This window comes from Lepeophtheirus salmonis, chromosome 6 (assembly GCF_016086655.4).
Source record: "Lepeophtheirus salmonis chromosome 6, UVic_Lsal_1.4, whole genome shotgun sequence".
Classification (NCBI taxonomy): Eukaryota; Metazoa; Arthropoda; class Copepoda; order Siphonostomatoida; family Caligidae; genus Lepeophtheirus; species Lepeophtheirus salmonis.
The window spans coordinates 3,286,886-3,301,024 of record NC_052136.2 but is presented as its reverse complement, the minus strand read 5'-3'; the positions used below and the strand labels follow the sequence as shown (position 1 = coordinate 3,301,024).

The following is a 14,139-nucleotide window of genomic DNA, read 5'->3' as shown; positions in this document are numbered from 1 at the left end:
ATAAAAAATATCTTAGTACAAAAAACAAACAAACTAGTCATCGTCAGAGCTAACAGTCCACAACACACTGCGGACACCCTCTTAGTATATATGAATTGCCCTTATCAAAATTTGTGTCTATATCTTTAATGTGAATAATATCAAAAAAAATTGGTAAATAAATAATAATTTTTGAGCTTGATTTGTAATGCGGCAGCATAACTGTATACTTATTTCGAATAATTTGCAAGTGTTATCTTCTTTATTAATCAAACATCTTAAATAACTAAACAAAGATTACATCTAGCTTAAATCTAGCTTCCTTCAATCTAAAATGATGCTTCATTGAGAGAATTAGGGAATTTCATTATGTGACCATGATATACAATTTAAGTATTCGGTGAGTTGATTCAATTTGACTGAATTCAGTGGAACATTTGTTCTTTTGCCAAAAAAATTTACTAATTGTCGTGAATAAAAGTCTTCAAAAAGTAATATTGATTCAACTTCAGAGTCATCAACCGTGTAAAAACTATCGTAAACATGTCTGAAAAGAAGTCAGCGGGAGCACTTTATACAGTGCTCCCTAATGTACAACATATACAACCAATACTCTATAAACAAAAAAAGGAGGGGCATAATATATAGGAAAAACTGTATTAACCGTATTGTGCATGTGGTCAGCAGGTCCCTTAGGGGATCAAAACCCACCCCCAGCGATATCCTGAGTGTAAAGAACCCCTTCAATATACTATAATACCAACACCCGTAATTTGCCTGAACATTAAGGATCCCTTCTAACATATTATGATACACTCTGGCCCATGTGTTGTGAAACTAGACCGCTGGTCCAAACAGTGGTTAAAAAACCACCACTACTGGAGCTTCCCTGATGATCAATAACCCTTGTTATAGTACCGAATTCAAAGGCAAAAGGTCTGTAAAGGTATGTGAAACTTTGGTGTTGATAAAAACAAAAAGCTGCCGCTAGTCTTTTATAAACGTTATCCAAAAAAATATAGTTTTACTTATAAAAAGAGTGCTCTAATATGCTTTTTTTGCATCGTCTTACATCGCCAACTCAAAAAATAATATATATGAAGATATATATAAATACAAGGTTTTACCATAACGCGTGTACGACTGATGTTTGACTTCCACCACGCTTTCCATATTGACGTCATAGTATATGAGTGGTTGCTTCTTTTTTTCAAAATCTGTTTTTCTTGCCCAGCAAACGGTAAGATACATTAAATTGAAGATTTAGCAGTAGTGACGTAATAGACCATCATGATTGTTTGGGTGTTTTGTCAAAATCTGTGTCTTTTGCCTAGCACTCGGTACGATACATCAAATTGAAAATTCTATCAAGGCCGATTTCATAATGTTCTCACCTTGTATTTCTATTAACCTTATTTATTTGTAAGCTGTTTATATTTCCGCTTCTTTCACCCTGTTTCGTGTTCGGATCTTTAATTTGTAGAATTTGAATTAGTTCAAATTCTTCTGGTGTGAACAATAGTGATTCAATAGTTGTTAAGAATTCGCTAATTTTGGGTTTTTTTTGTTTATTTTGGGAGGAAAGGTTGGGATATACAATACACCTAACACCGTAAAATATAAAAAAACTAAAATCTTGCATGACATAGCCTAATTTCTAAATGTTTAAACAGCGTAACAGGAGATTTTTATTTTTTCACCCATTACGATGCAGAGATGAAATTTGTGTAAGTTAACACACCAGGGGGGTTCACAGGGGGTGGGCTGGCATCCAAATATTTAAAAAAAAAATCCTAAACAATTTAATATTATAAATTTTTTTTATAATAGCTTTGGATTTTTGGAAGTTTTTTAAATTTAATATTTGATATAAAAAAAATATTATAAAGCTTTTTATTTTTTTTTCCCAAAAATTTAATATTGGAATTTTTTTGTGTAAATAGCTCGGTTTTTAATGTATTTCCAAAAAATGTCAAATTTGATTTTTTTCAATTTTTTTTGTGTAAATAGCTCGTTTTTTTTAATGTATATCCAAAAAATGTCAAATTTGATTTTTTCCCAGAAAAATTAATATTTGTAATTTTTAATGGAAAAAAATTTAAATCCATAAAAAAAATCAAATTAAAAGAAATGAAATAAAAAAACATAATTTTTTTTTGAATAGATATTGAATTTTGAAAGTTTTTTCAAGAAATTTAAAACAAATTCCAATTTTTTTTGTGCACAGCTGAGGATTTTTTAATTTTTTTTCCATAAAATTTAATATTTGAAATTTAATTTTTGAATTTATTTGTGAATAGCTATGGATTTTTGAAATAAAAAAAAATATATATTTGGAATTTTTTTCAAAAAATTCCAAATGCCAAGCCCCAAAAATATAATCCTGCGGACGCCCCTGTACACCCACAAATTATTCAATAAAGAAAAAAAAAGAGAACACGCATAAACTGTTTTTCCTTTCCTATTTGGTACATACATACTTTTTTTAATTACTATGTTAAATATAGTTATATTATATAAATCTCATCACATATTGCGTATCTATGCATAAATTTATATTTATTTCATCATTTTGGGATTAAAGACAAAATGAAGTATTATATTTGAATGCATTACTTGAGAGAAATGCATTTTTATTACATATTTATCATCTCATAAAATGCATTCAAATTGAATATGATTTGTTTCAATTTTATTATTAGTTTAAGAACAAATGTATATGTTTGAACAATAAAAAACTGTCAAAATTTCAATTTAATGTAAGAATGCGTGACTTAAAGAAAATGCGACAAACAATTTATTCTTTTTTTTTTATTAAAAAAAGTAGTTTTACGTTTGAAATTTATGTTCAACCGAATGAAAGGAAACAACTTCATAAATTAATATAGTTAATTATTGCTTTTTAATGTAATATTTTTCAAAAAGGAATGTTTGAACTGCAACAGATTGAATATTTCTTCTCTTAATCCCTTCACCCGATCCATACAGACTACAAGTGTTCTGTTGATGTCATTATTTATTCGGTCCTGTACAGTTATAGGACCAATCCTAGCAGGTCCTTAAGTTTTTATTAAGCCAAATAAGATATATGAAATACGTATTAAGGATATATATTGGAAAACAATATTCTTATTTCCATTATAAATGGAGAAGTTTTTTCCGGTGTTGTCCGGGACATTAAAAAATTAGAATTAATTAAGAATTCTTAATAATGACCGTAAAATTAGATAATCATCCTTTGTTTAAATCCAGAGGTGCAATCCCGACTGGAAGTCAGGAAAAACCCTGATGGAGGACCGTAGTGATTCTGACGTCCAAAACGATCATCAGAGCTGAGTATAAGGGCGAAAGACTAATCGAACTATCTAGTAGGTAGTTCCTTCCAAAGTTTCCCTCAGGATAGCTGGTGCTCGTAATCGAGCTTCATCCCGTAAAGCAAATTATTATAAGGATTGAGGACGAAACGTCCTCAACTTATTTTCAAACTTTAAATGGGTGAGAAGTGAGACTGGCTTAAGTGAAGCCTACCTCTTTTTTCAAATCGGAGTACCTAGTGGGCCATTTTTGGTAAGCAGAACTGGTCCTCTGGGATGAACCAAACTTTATTCATGTTGGTGTTGCTACGTATCTTTGCACCCTTTTTTTATATGGATATTGTCTAAGTTTGACCGGTGTTGCACGGGGCAATTAGAAATTAAAATTAATTTTGAACTCTTCCACTATTTTTATAGGTTATTATAACGTTTGAAAAGACAAAATATTCAAATTGAACTGTTGTTCGCTCATCTTTCATATTATTGTCAAACATCCTTTGTCTTATTCTCTCTTACTCTTTCTTTTTTTAAATATTATAATCTCCTTTAGAAAAAGTGTGCAAAGACATATACCAACATGCAACAAGAATAATTCTTTAGATTTATTGTTCCTTATTTTTCGTGTTTTAAAAATTAGTTTTTAGAAAAATGCAACTTAAAGGCCACCATGACCCTGAAGGCCAACAAATACAAAGCAGAACCATCTCTTGAGTCTGAAAAACCTACATTAAAATTTTCAGCAAAATTAATTCAATCGTTTGGACGTTATTCCTGGACAAACACACCCGCTTACACACACACAGACATTCTTGTTTGAGCCATTCCACGTCAATAAAAATATGTATATTAAATAAAATATGAGTTTAAATATAGAAGAATAATACTAATATACCATAAAAGCTACTATACATACTTTAGTTAATGCTTTCATTGTAAGTAAAAAATCAGTTTTGCTGCTTGGTAGGGCCGTAATTTTGAAGGACGCAACAGAGCCCCAAACTTTTATTTTTGATTGAAATAAGACTATTATTATGATTGAATGTAAATTATAGTTTGTGTTCTTAGGCATTTTTATAACGTAACTTTTGTTAGAATCAAGCCACTATAAGGCTAATAATTACTTTGAGTAAGCCTAGAACGGCCCAGGTGAGTCAGAGAACCCAAATATTTCACACACCATCTTTTTACATATAAAAAAGCCTGCTCACCAAAAATCATCAAAATCGTTGAAGGCCATGCCGTGAGGGTGTGTACACTTGACTGCTTTAAACCAAAACAGGAGCGTCTCTAATATTTTATGTTGGAGTTTTAAATTATACAAGCGGTAATACCTGGCATTGCTCGGAGTCATTAAGCGTCGATTAACAGGACCAACAAGTGGGACTGATTTTGACCAGACGGCTCTGCTGTTCTTGGTCCTATATAAGTTATATAATTATGAAGTAATCAGGGATACACGCACTCCAGATTGCTTGAATGGAAATTTGTCAAACACGTTTAAGTAGCATTTTCTCTACTTGCACGTCAGCTGGAGAGCTTAGATTTGTTTTGAGTTGATACTAGTTGTTTATGCTTTAATATATCAGAAATTGTATTAATTTCGTTCATTCAACGTTAATTAATTATTGATTTAGTAAGGGCTCAGATTTCAAAGAACCCTTTGGTATTTACAGAAGAATTGATGACGTATAAATAAGGGGAAACAAACAATAATTATCAAAACTTCGAATTTGACCGAGCTGGAAAGTTGTTTTATTGTCAAAGCAGGAATTTAACTTGATGAAAAACTCTCAAACTTAAACATTTTGACACATGGCCAACACTACTTTAAACGCAAGTTTTTCATTTTATTTTTTAGGCTCGCTCTGCTGTTCGTGACTTGGATCCAAACAATGATGTTACATTTCTACGATTGAGATCTAAAAAAAATGAAATTCTTCTAGCACCTGGTAATTATATATATATTTCAATCCATTTATGTCAAAACATACAGTTTCTATTTTTTTTAATATAAGGAATAATTCTTGTGAAACGTTTTTATTAAATTTTCTCTGTTTATATTAGGGTGGAGCTTATTTTTAAAAGTTGCAAATTGTAAATTTCCACCTAATTTTTTGTTCATGACTCATACAATTTGAGTGATATATACTAAAATTAGTTAATATATAAAAATTCTACTCAAATAAGTCAACCTGTGGGAATTTTGATCACTTTAACGACTTTTTTTCTTACCCTCATGTCAAAAAATTTAAATTTGAAATTTTTTCCAAAAATTGACCCTCCCTCCCCTAAAAAATATATTATATGTAGAGAATCGATATGAAATCTTCGCCCTCTATCGAATTCTCAAAAAAACAACAACATAAAATCAGTAATTTTAAATATTTTTATTTCAAATAAAAACAAAGTCATTTTTAAGTCATGTGTCTTAAGGGTTACGGGATATAATTGCCCTCAACCTTGATCACGGCCTCTATATAGCATATGAAGTTGGAGCAGGCAGGTGCCTGGGTTGACCAATGGTCTTAATACTTTTTAAAACGGCACAAACTTTGGAAATTATATTTTTAGACAGAGGTGTTTGCATGGGCTTAGCTATAGGCGATGTAGCCCCCACCCCAATTAAGGAATTTCATCTTTCTACTATAGCTAATTTTTTTTTTGAAGGATTTCCTTTCTTTAAAAAAAAAAGTAATTTAAATTATTCAGCAGAGCTAAAAATTTAACATTTGAAATTTTATTTTTCAAATTTTTTTCCAAAAAATTTAATTTTTTGTGAACAGGTGTGGATATTTAAAATTTTGTAAAAAAAAAGAAAAAAACATTTTTTTCTAGGAAGAGAAGTCGAATTTTTGAATTTTATTTCAAAAAATTTAACTTTTTGTAAATATCTATGTATTTTTTTTCAAAAAATTACAAAAATAAAGACCCCACAAAAAAATCTAATTCAGCAGACGCCCCTGTTGGACCAAAAGGAACAATTTGAAGCTTTCAAAATAAGCGCCACCCTAACATATTTCAAATGTACCTACGTGAATAGAATTTTAAATCTAATACATAGTAAATTTGTTAATTTGCTTCATACTGAATTCCCGCCTAAGAACAAAAGATTTATATATGTACTAATAATCCAAATTCTTTGTTCTTTAATTTTTATTTATTTAACTCTCTTATGAATAGATAAGAATAGACAAATAAAATAGAGAATTTTTCCTTTTTCATTATCCCTACTTATTGTAAAAATAATATTATCTCTATATCTTATAATATATACATGTTTTTTGTGTGTTTTTATTTTATTTCAATATTTACTTTCTAAAAAGGTTTCAAAGAGCATCATTATGTACCATAAGAGGTACGTTTAATGTAAACATTGTTCAATATCTAATTAATTATACAATCTTTTGAATTCGCATTATACAAAAAATTTTCAGTATTTATTTTTTATATATTTAAAGATTTCTTTATCCTGGAATTTGATCCCCCCCTCCTGTTTAATCTTAACTTATGCCCCTTGCTAAAGTGTGGTTCATCTAAACTTTTGCAAGCTGAGAAAGAAAAGAAAAAAAAGACTTCTCTGACATAATTTCTTAACGAATTTTATTAAAATGTTCACAAAATCAATATTTTAAATTTATTTGAGATTCTACAATGTCCATTAGCACGGGCCACAAACAATGTATAACGTATAACTGCCTTACTGATCACCCCATTGGGTTTGGTTTGGAAAATTAAAAAACTAAATCGGCTCCTTATTCCAGCTCACAGGGATCCTGTGGTGCTTGGGGAACCTATATAGGAAATCCGTTTAACATTGTCCGGGAGTCTAAACTAGTCCATCCCTATGATCTGGGAAGCCAAGAGCTCGGTGGGTCGTACACTACATTCTCCAAATAAAGAAAATCGAGTTTTTTTTTTGCTGGTATGACGGGGGGCCCCATCTGCCTGCCAGATCCAAGGCTAGTCTTTCATCACGCTGCAGATTCAAGGATAGACACTGATTGACACTTTGAGGTTGACAGTCGTGATCCAATGTACGTTATAAGGACTAATTCAACATGTGAAATTCCGTTGTAATTTATATTATAGTTGGACCCTCAGGTTGTACAGATGAAGTGCTGGACTCCAAGGCAGTCTAAACTCGACCGCCACCTACTTTCTAAGTATCAAGGACACTTCTAATATCCTATAATACACCCGGCCTATTGATTATGCAGGTTAATTTTCTCTGCTACCGCCTCCTATAGCAGTAAGGAACCGGCAAAGTCTATTTTGGGATATTATAAGGGATCCTTGATCCTCAATTTTATTGCAACTAAATTATATTTAGATTATAAAACTTTTGAATAATGTCTTTTTTTTTTGTGGGACAGATATAAATCATATTTTTCAATGTGACTGATCCAATCCAAACTTTTCACCAGACCGAACTATTTCTGTACAACAAAAGTTATAATGGTCTTAGACCAGTCTCTGTAGGATTTTCATATTGAAACTCAAATGTAGTATAAATTTATTTCAACCTTTGGAGTTATTAAAAAAAATAAATCAATTTCATTCAAATTTGAGAAATAAGTGTGATATGAAATTATAAAATAATATTTATTTTGTATTTGATACTTCTGCTTTTTTGGCGAATTATATTAGCCATTTCGTTTAAAATTTCAATAATTAAAGTACCTTTTTAATGAAAAAATTCGGCATATCCTTCATTATCAATAGATCCGTAAAGGACGGTGTTGTTGTTTGCCAATTCCTGTTTTATTGCATAGGTTTTACGAAAAAAATATATTCCTTAATTGTTTTATAAAATGTTACATTTGAAAGATCATACGTATATTCTTTCATAGTTTCAATATAGTCCAGGCATTGTAAATATCAAATTTCCATCATCAGCAGTCGACAGTCTTTGCCAGATGAGTAATCAACCCATATTTAATGACCATTTATTCTTTCACAATAGTTTTACTTATTTTTAAACAATATATTGTAAATAGTTCTATCAAATCAGATTAAAAAATCCATCAAATTTGGATTTAATTTTCTCTGAAAAAGAGCATCTCAGTTGTCATGACGTTTTGTTACATTAACAGCAATCAGCCATCATAAGACGGAAATAAACAAAACTAAATCCTACTCCGTATCGAACAAGAATATTGACAGAAATTCCAGCGATGTCAATCCATAATTCTACTACGAGTCTTGAGTATGGCTTACACATACAGAGTGTGACAGGGAAATGTTCTACTTCATTAATTTTTTTTTTTTTTTGTGCTAATTAAGGTTTCAGGTGACATTTCGAGCAATGTTCCGATACATGTGTCGTTGTTCTTGCCCATTGTTTTGATTTCATCAAAATCCAGCAACAAAAAAATGAGTGATCATGAATCAAAAAGACAAAAGGTTTCAAACATTGTCGGTGTGACAGTGAGGACAGAACAGAGGATCATGGTGACCAAGGAAAATAGAGAAGGAGTGTAATGGATGGCAGGAATTAGAGAAAATGGTTTGAAGCGAAATGAAACATTTCTCAAGTCCCTGGAGGTCAAGGAAAGTCAACAACATCAATTCACCCCTTGATTAACGAGCTCAACGTGGACAAGGTCACTATCAGGAGTGCAGTTTATGATGACCTCGGCTTTAAGAACTTTGTAAGGACTTCAAGACAACTCCCTCACCGACAAGATGAAGGCCTTAAGGTTTGAGTGTTGCAAAAAAGTCTTTAATTACTTGAGTCATCTGTCAACTGTGAAGATCTTCTCAGACATGAAGATCTTCACAGTCGACCAGGTTTTGAACCACGGAAACTACAGATTTATAGCAGCATTACCTGAGGAAGTCCAGGACACCTTCAGGACAAAACGTCCGGCCCAGACAATGTGCTTGGGAGTCGTGGCTTCTGATGGGAGGAAAATGGATCCCTTCTTCTTCAAACCCAATGAAAAAATTGGGGCTGAGGCCTACTATACATTCCTATCGAGGAAAATCTTGCGGGCTAAAGGTTAACCATCCTGAGACCAACTACATGAGGACCCAAGACAGTCCATAAGTTCTTGTAAATTTCTTGTTTTCCTGTGTTAAACTCCGCCAAATTCCTGGAAAATGGGATCACGGGAGACAAGCCATAGTAGAGACTCCAAATAAGTATAAGAACAAGCCAAATCGTTTTCTGTCAATCAATCCAAGTTTTCTTTATTAGTCCAATAAGGAAAACTCACATAAGTCTTGATTAATCAAATTTATACATTATACCATTAAAAAAGTATGAAACAAACTTTAGATCTCAATTAGGAGTAATAAAACTTTTTGTCATATTCTTTAATGATTATGTTCTTCATACATTAATTACTTAATTAGTAAATAATTTATTAAAGATTCACGAATGAGTCATTTTTTGTTTTAAATGTAATATGACACATTTAAATACGACTGATACTTTCTAATCTTTTTGAAAAATACAAAATTGTTAAATAATATTTGAATATACAGTGCAGCAGCATCAAAATAATCTTAAACACGAATCCTGATAGGGAGAAGATCTTAATATTTTTTTTACTTCATATATGCATATATGACAATATTTTCTAGACATATTTGAGACAATAATAGGATTTGTATTCTAATTAGTTTGTTTCTATATGTCAGACTAGACATATACTACGGTTCTGATAACAGATTGAACGATTTCATAATCAAAGTACCGAAAAATGTAGAATGGATAACTAGGGGAAAAAAGTTTCTTTTCTAAAAAAACCCGCAATTTTTCATATTTTTATTTAAAAAAACAAACAAAGTCATTGTATGGCATATATATTGAAGATTACTCGATATGATCGCCCTCGGCCTTGATTGTTATCCCAATACGGCCTCTGAAGTGGGACAGACCTTGATGACGAGGTATCTGTGTATGCATGCAAAGTGCTCATTGATCGCAGGTATTAGGCTTCCTTTAGTTGTGATTTTACGCCTATTAGTGTGCGCCTCAAGGAAACCTCAGACAAAATAATCCATCAGATTAAGATCGGGATTCGGAGTGACTATAAATCTGGCGATTTACATCTTGAAAGAAAGGAATTTGAGATCCTCGTAAGTACATGGCCAAACTATCTTGTAACTGAGTTCAAGTTACTTTTCAATGGAGACGAAGTATCTATTTGGGGGCCGGTCAATGATGGCTTCTGGATAAACGCTGCGTCTCAGACTTTCCTGGAGTCCTCCTGTGACCTCAAAATAGTCCTCCGGGATTTTTTTCGAATCCTCCAGTTTCTTCCTGGTTTGCTGAATGTAATGTATTGTCAGCCCAGTAGTGTTCCAGATGTCACATCTTTAGACAATAGTAGTCTTATATGCAAATGTTCAGTTTTTTTTTTGCATTTTTATTGCTTACTTATAAGTTTAATTTAAATATGTCATATTGCAATGAGTACAAATATATCTTTGATGATAGTTTTAATAATGAGTTTGAGAAGGATAAAAAGGTGTTTAAAAATTAGGGACTGAAATATGTGCGCTTTAAATGTGCTACTCTCAAAAGAAGGTAAATTCTAATATTTGAAGCATTCACCTTAGCATAGGTCATTTTGTAATTTCTCTTTTTGATTTTTAGATTAAAAGCTTATGAATCAATGGTATTTTCTGCTTTGTGTGATAATACAATTGCCAAAATATTCACATATAAAATATCTAACCCATCACTAATCAAAATGAGTTTAAATTTAGAAATATTTCTTACTTTAATTAGATCTCAAATATAAAATCCGAAATGAACATATCCCAAATGAGTAAAAACATATGTTATTTGACAAACAATGTGTAATTGATTGAAAAGTAAGGAAATCGATTATCACGCTCGTAAATGTCAAAGAGTGTATCGGAAAATTGTATATCTTAATCGGATTAATCCAACTAAGAGGTTTATTGTTTCAAAAGATTACTCCTTTTTTATATACATATAATCTCTTAATTTTGTATTACGCCTTTTGGATCCCTACTCACGAGTGAACATATAATATCTATGTACACAATACCTGCTCTATGTAATGATTTATATCTAAAATGGGTGATTATTTCCATACTGACTGTTAAATCAACCGCGTTAAATATTGATTATAGATTATTCGATCATTATGTTATGCGCAGAGATACAGTAGAACAGCGGCTCCCAAAATAACGGCAGCATATGTAAAGTTTGTCACGCGTCATTACTAAAGAAAGGACATATATCCACATTTTCTCGGATCCGGGTCAGTTAAGATCTTTAGACGAAATATTTAAGCAAATTTCGGGTACCAACTTTCGGATCCAGATCCAAAATTCTATAGATATTTATCTCACATTTTATGAGCAGTTTACCCTAAGTTCAGACCCAAAATAAAATAGGATCCGGATTAAGGATATATTTGTACTGATTACTGATGCCGAAACGATGAATAACCCAAGGTTGCCCAATCAGGAGGTTGCTAGCTTTCATCATAGCATTATTCGAAAATATCGAAGATACGACAGCCGAAACAGAATCGGGTAATCGAAGTATGGATCTTAAAAGCATTTCTTATCCCTAAGACCTCGAAACTCTAAGCCTGATTGAGTTGCAAATTTAAAATTTAAAATTTCATTTCTGAGCAGTAATAATCTCATCATTACCACATCGTAAATTTTGAGACAAATCTTTTATTCCTAAAAATTTCTCATGGAATGACCCATATATATATAAAAGGCTAGCTGCCCAACTATTTATTACTATTTCAGTACATAATTATTTGTTGTTATTATGATTATTGTTATAATGATATCTGCAAAATCACGTGATGCAACTATTTATGTTGATATCACTCTAAGTACTAGTCTAGATATTTTGAGTTGCTATATTCGATATAGATAATGTCTTTTTTATAACTAGGATTAAGTATTAAGCTTTAAGCTATAAGCTTTTTAATATTTTTAAAAGTTCAAGGAATCCGATGCCTGATCTATAAAAGCTATAAAAAGCAAGTAGCAATACGGCGACCACATGATCAATTTTTGTTGAAACTTCGTCACCTAGGAGATTAAAAAAAAGAAGCTGAGGGTACCGTGACTAATTAAGCAACTTTCATGGATTTACCCTTTTAATGGGGTATGAGAAAAGCGAAAGAGACTAGCACGGTCTTATGATAGAATAATGCAAAGAAGACGCTGTGAATAGTTTTTTGAGCATGCACCATGTTTTTGTAAACAAACAAAAGACACAATGATTTTGGGATGAACTGAATGTTGACCTCTAATAAAGACATTTTTTCGGTGTGCCACTGCACCATCTTGTTGAAGTATCACAACCCTGATCCAATCCCTGTTCCAGGTAATCAACTTAGTCCTCAACTTGTGAATGTAACCTGTACCCTGTTTTTAACCAGATGAGTGCCATCGCCGGCCCATTGGATATGACAAATCCCATGCTCATCACCGACGCTGAGCTCTTGGTAGTCATCAGAATACAGGCTTCCTCTCTATGCAAATATCGTCATCAATGGCCTTCTCGTTCTTCTAAATAGTCTGTTTGCTTGCCTTAGTCAAGTTTTGCATCCCTGTTGGTGTGTGTTTCGTGCAAAGTAGGTGGATTCTTTTGTCCCTTTGTGAGGCCATTTTTCAATCACAGAGCTTGTCAGCTGACAGGTACGTGCACTTTTTGACGATGACATGAAACCAATAAAGATTAAAAAGCAGTTGGGGGATCTCCAATATAAACCCAGACATGAACGTGGTGTTCCAGTAGGATGGTGAGTCTGTACAAGTTCAAAAAGGTACAAAAGTGGTTGGAGGACAACTTGCCTGTCTGACCAAAGAAAATATAGCCCCTCTTCTAACCAAATGCCAGTCCATTGTACATCAGTCGAATTAGGCTGAATTAGAAATGATTAGGCTAGCCAAGACATCTTATTAGTTATTTTTATTTATTGACATACCTTACTACAACTGAAAGCAGAATTACATTTTGATAAAGTTCTAGATTGAAAGCGTAAATATATTTTCGCTGTACCCGGTAGTTTGATACACTCAAATTTCATATTCAAAAGAACACGTCTTTTTTTTAACTAATTCTTCCTTAACAAAGATTTGAGGGCTAAACGGAAATTTCAATAAGACTGAAACATATATGTATATGGTTGTATGTATGTAGACACAAAAAGAGGATTATCTCAGATTGAGCCCAATTACCATTATATATTTGGAAATGAGTAATGTGTATTGATATATTGGGTCATATGATGAAAGAAATTCAATATGTGGTTCAGCTTAAAAACTGAACATAACCTAATTTGATGATCATTACTATATGAGAACCTACACATAAAATAAATTGTACTAAAATCAGTCATTCAATGAATATGATCAGTTATTCAAATGCAAGAGTAGTTTATCATTTGTCTTAACTAAGGTGTCGGGTGATCATACTTCGAAGATGATCCATATACAGTATGGTTGGAAATAAACTTAAATGACTTTGATCATAATTTTCAACATCTAACAAATGTTTTTTCGGTTTGACTAATTTAAACAATGACTTCTATATTTCTTCCTGACTGATAAGTTTTTGTTCTAATAGCTTGAAAGATGAATTCACAAGAACAAAAACGAAAATCGTGGAATTTTAAAAGTGCCTCTATGCTAGTAACACACACACATAATTTGTATTTAATAAATAGCATCAGTACATGGCACTACCCAGAGTAATTAGGCACCGGCACTGAGTTCACTGAGTTTATTTGGCCCGTCGACAGTACTTGAATTAGCTTGATGAAACTTATGGAATACAAGATATAATATAGAACATAACTCCCCAAGAAATCCTCAGTGTTATTTTTTGTTT

General features: G+C 32.0%; 1 protein-coding gene across 1 annotated transcript in view; it reads left to right on the top strand.

The window, feature by feature from the left end:
* Positions 1 to 14,139, top strand: part of LOC139905821 (dynein light chain roadblock-type 2-like) — a 73,226-nt gene that overhangs the window by 46,702 nt on the left and 12,385 nt on the right. Inside the window, exon 5 of the mRNA XM_071889568.1 lies at positions 5,152 to 5,242. Within this exon, the coding sequence (XP_071745669.1) occupies positions 5,152 to 5,242 (91 nt within the window). The remainder of the gene's footprint in view (positions 1 to 5,151; positions 5,243 to 14,139) is intronic.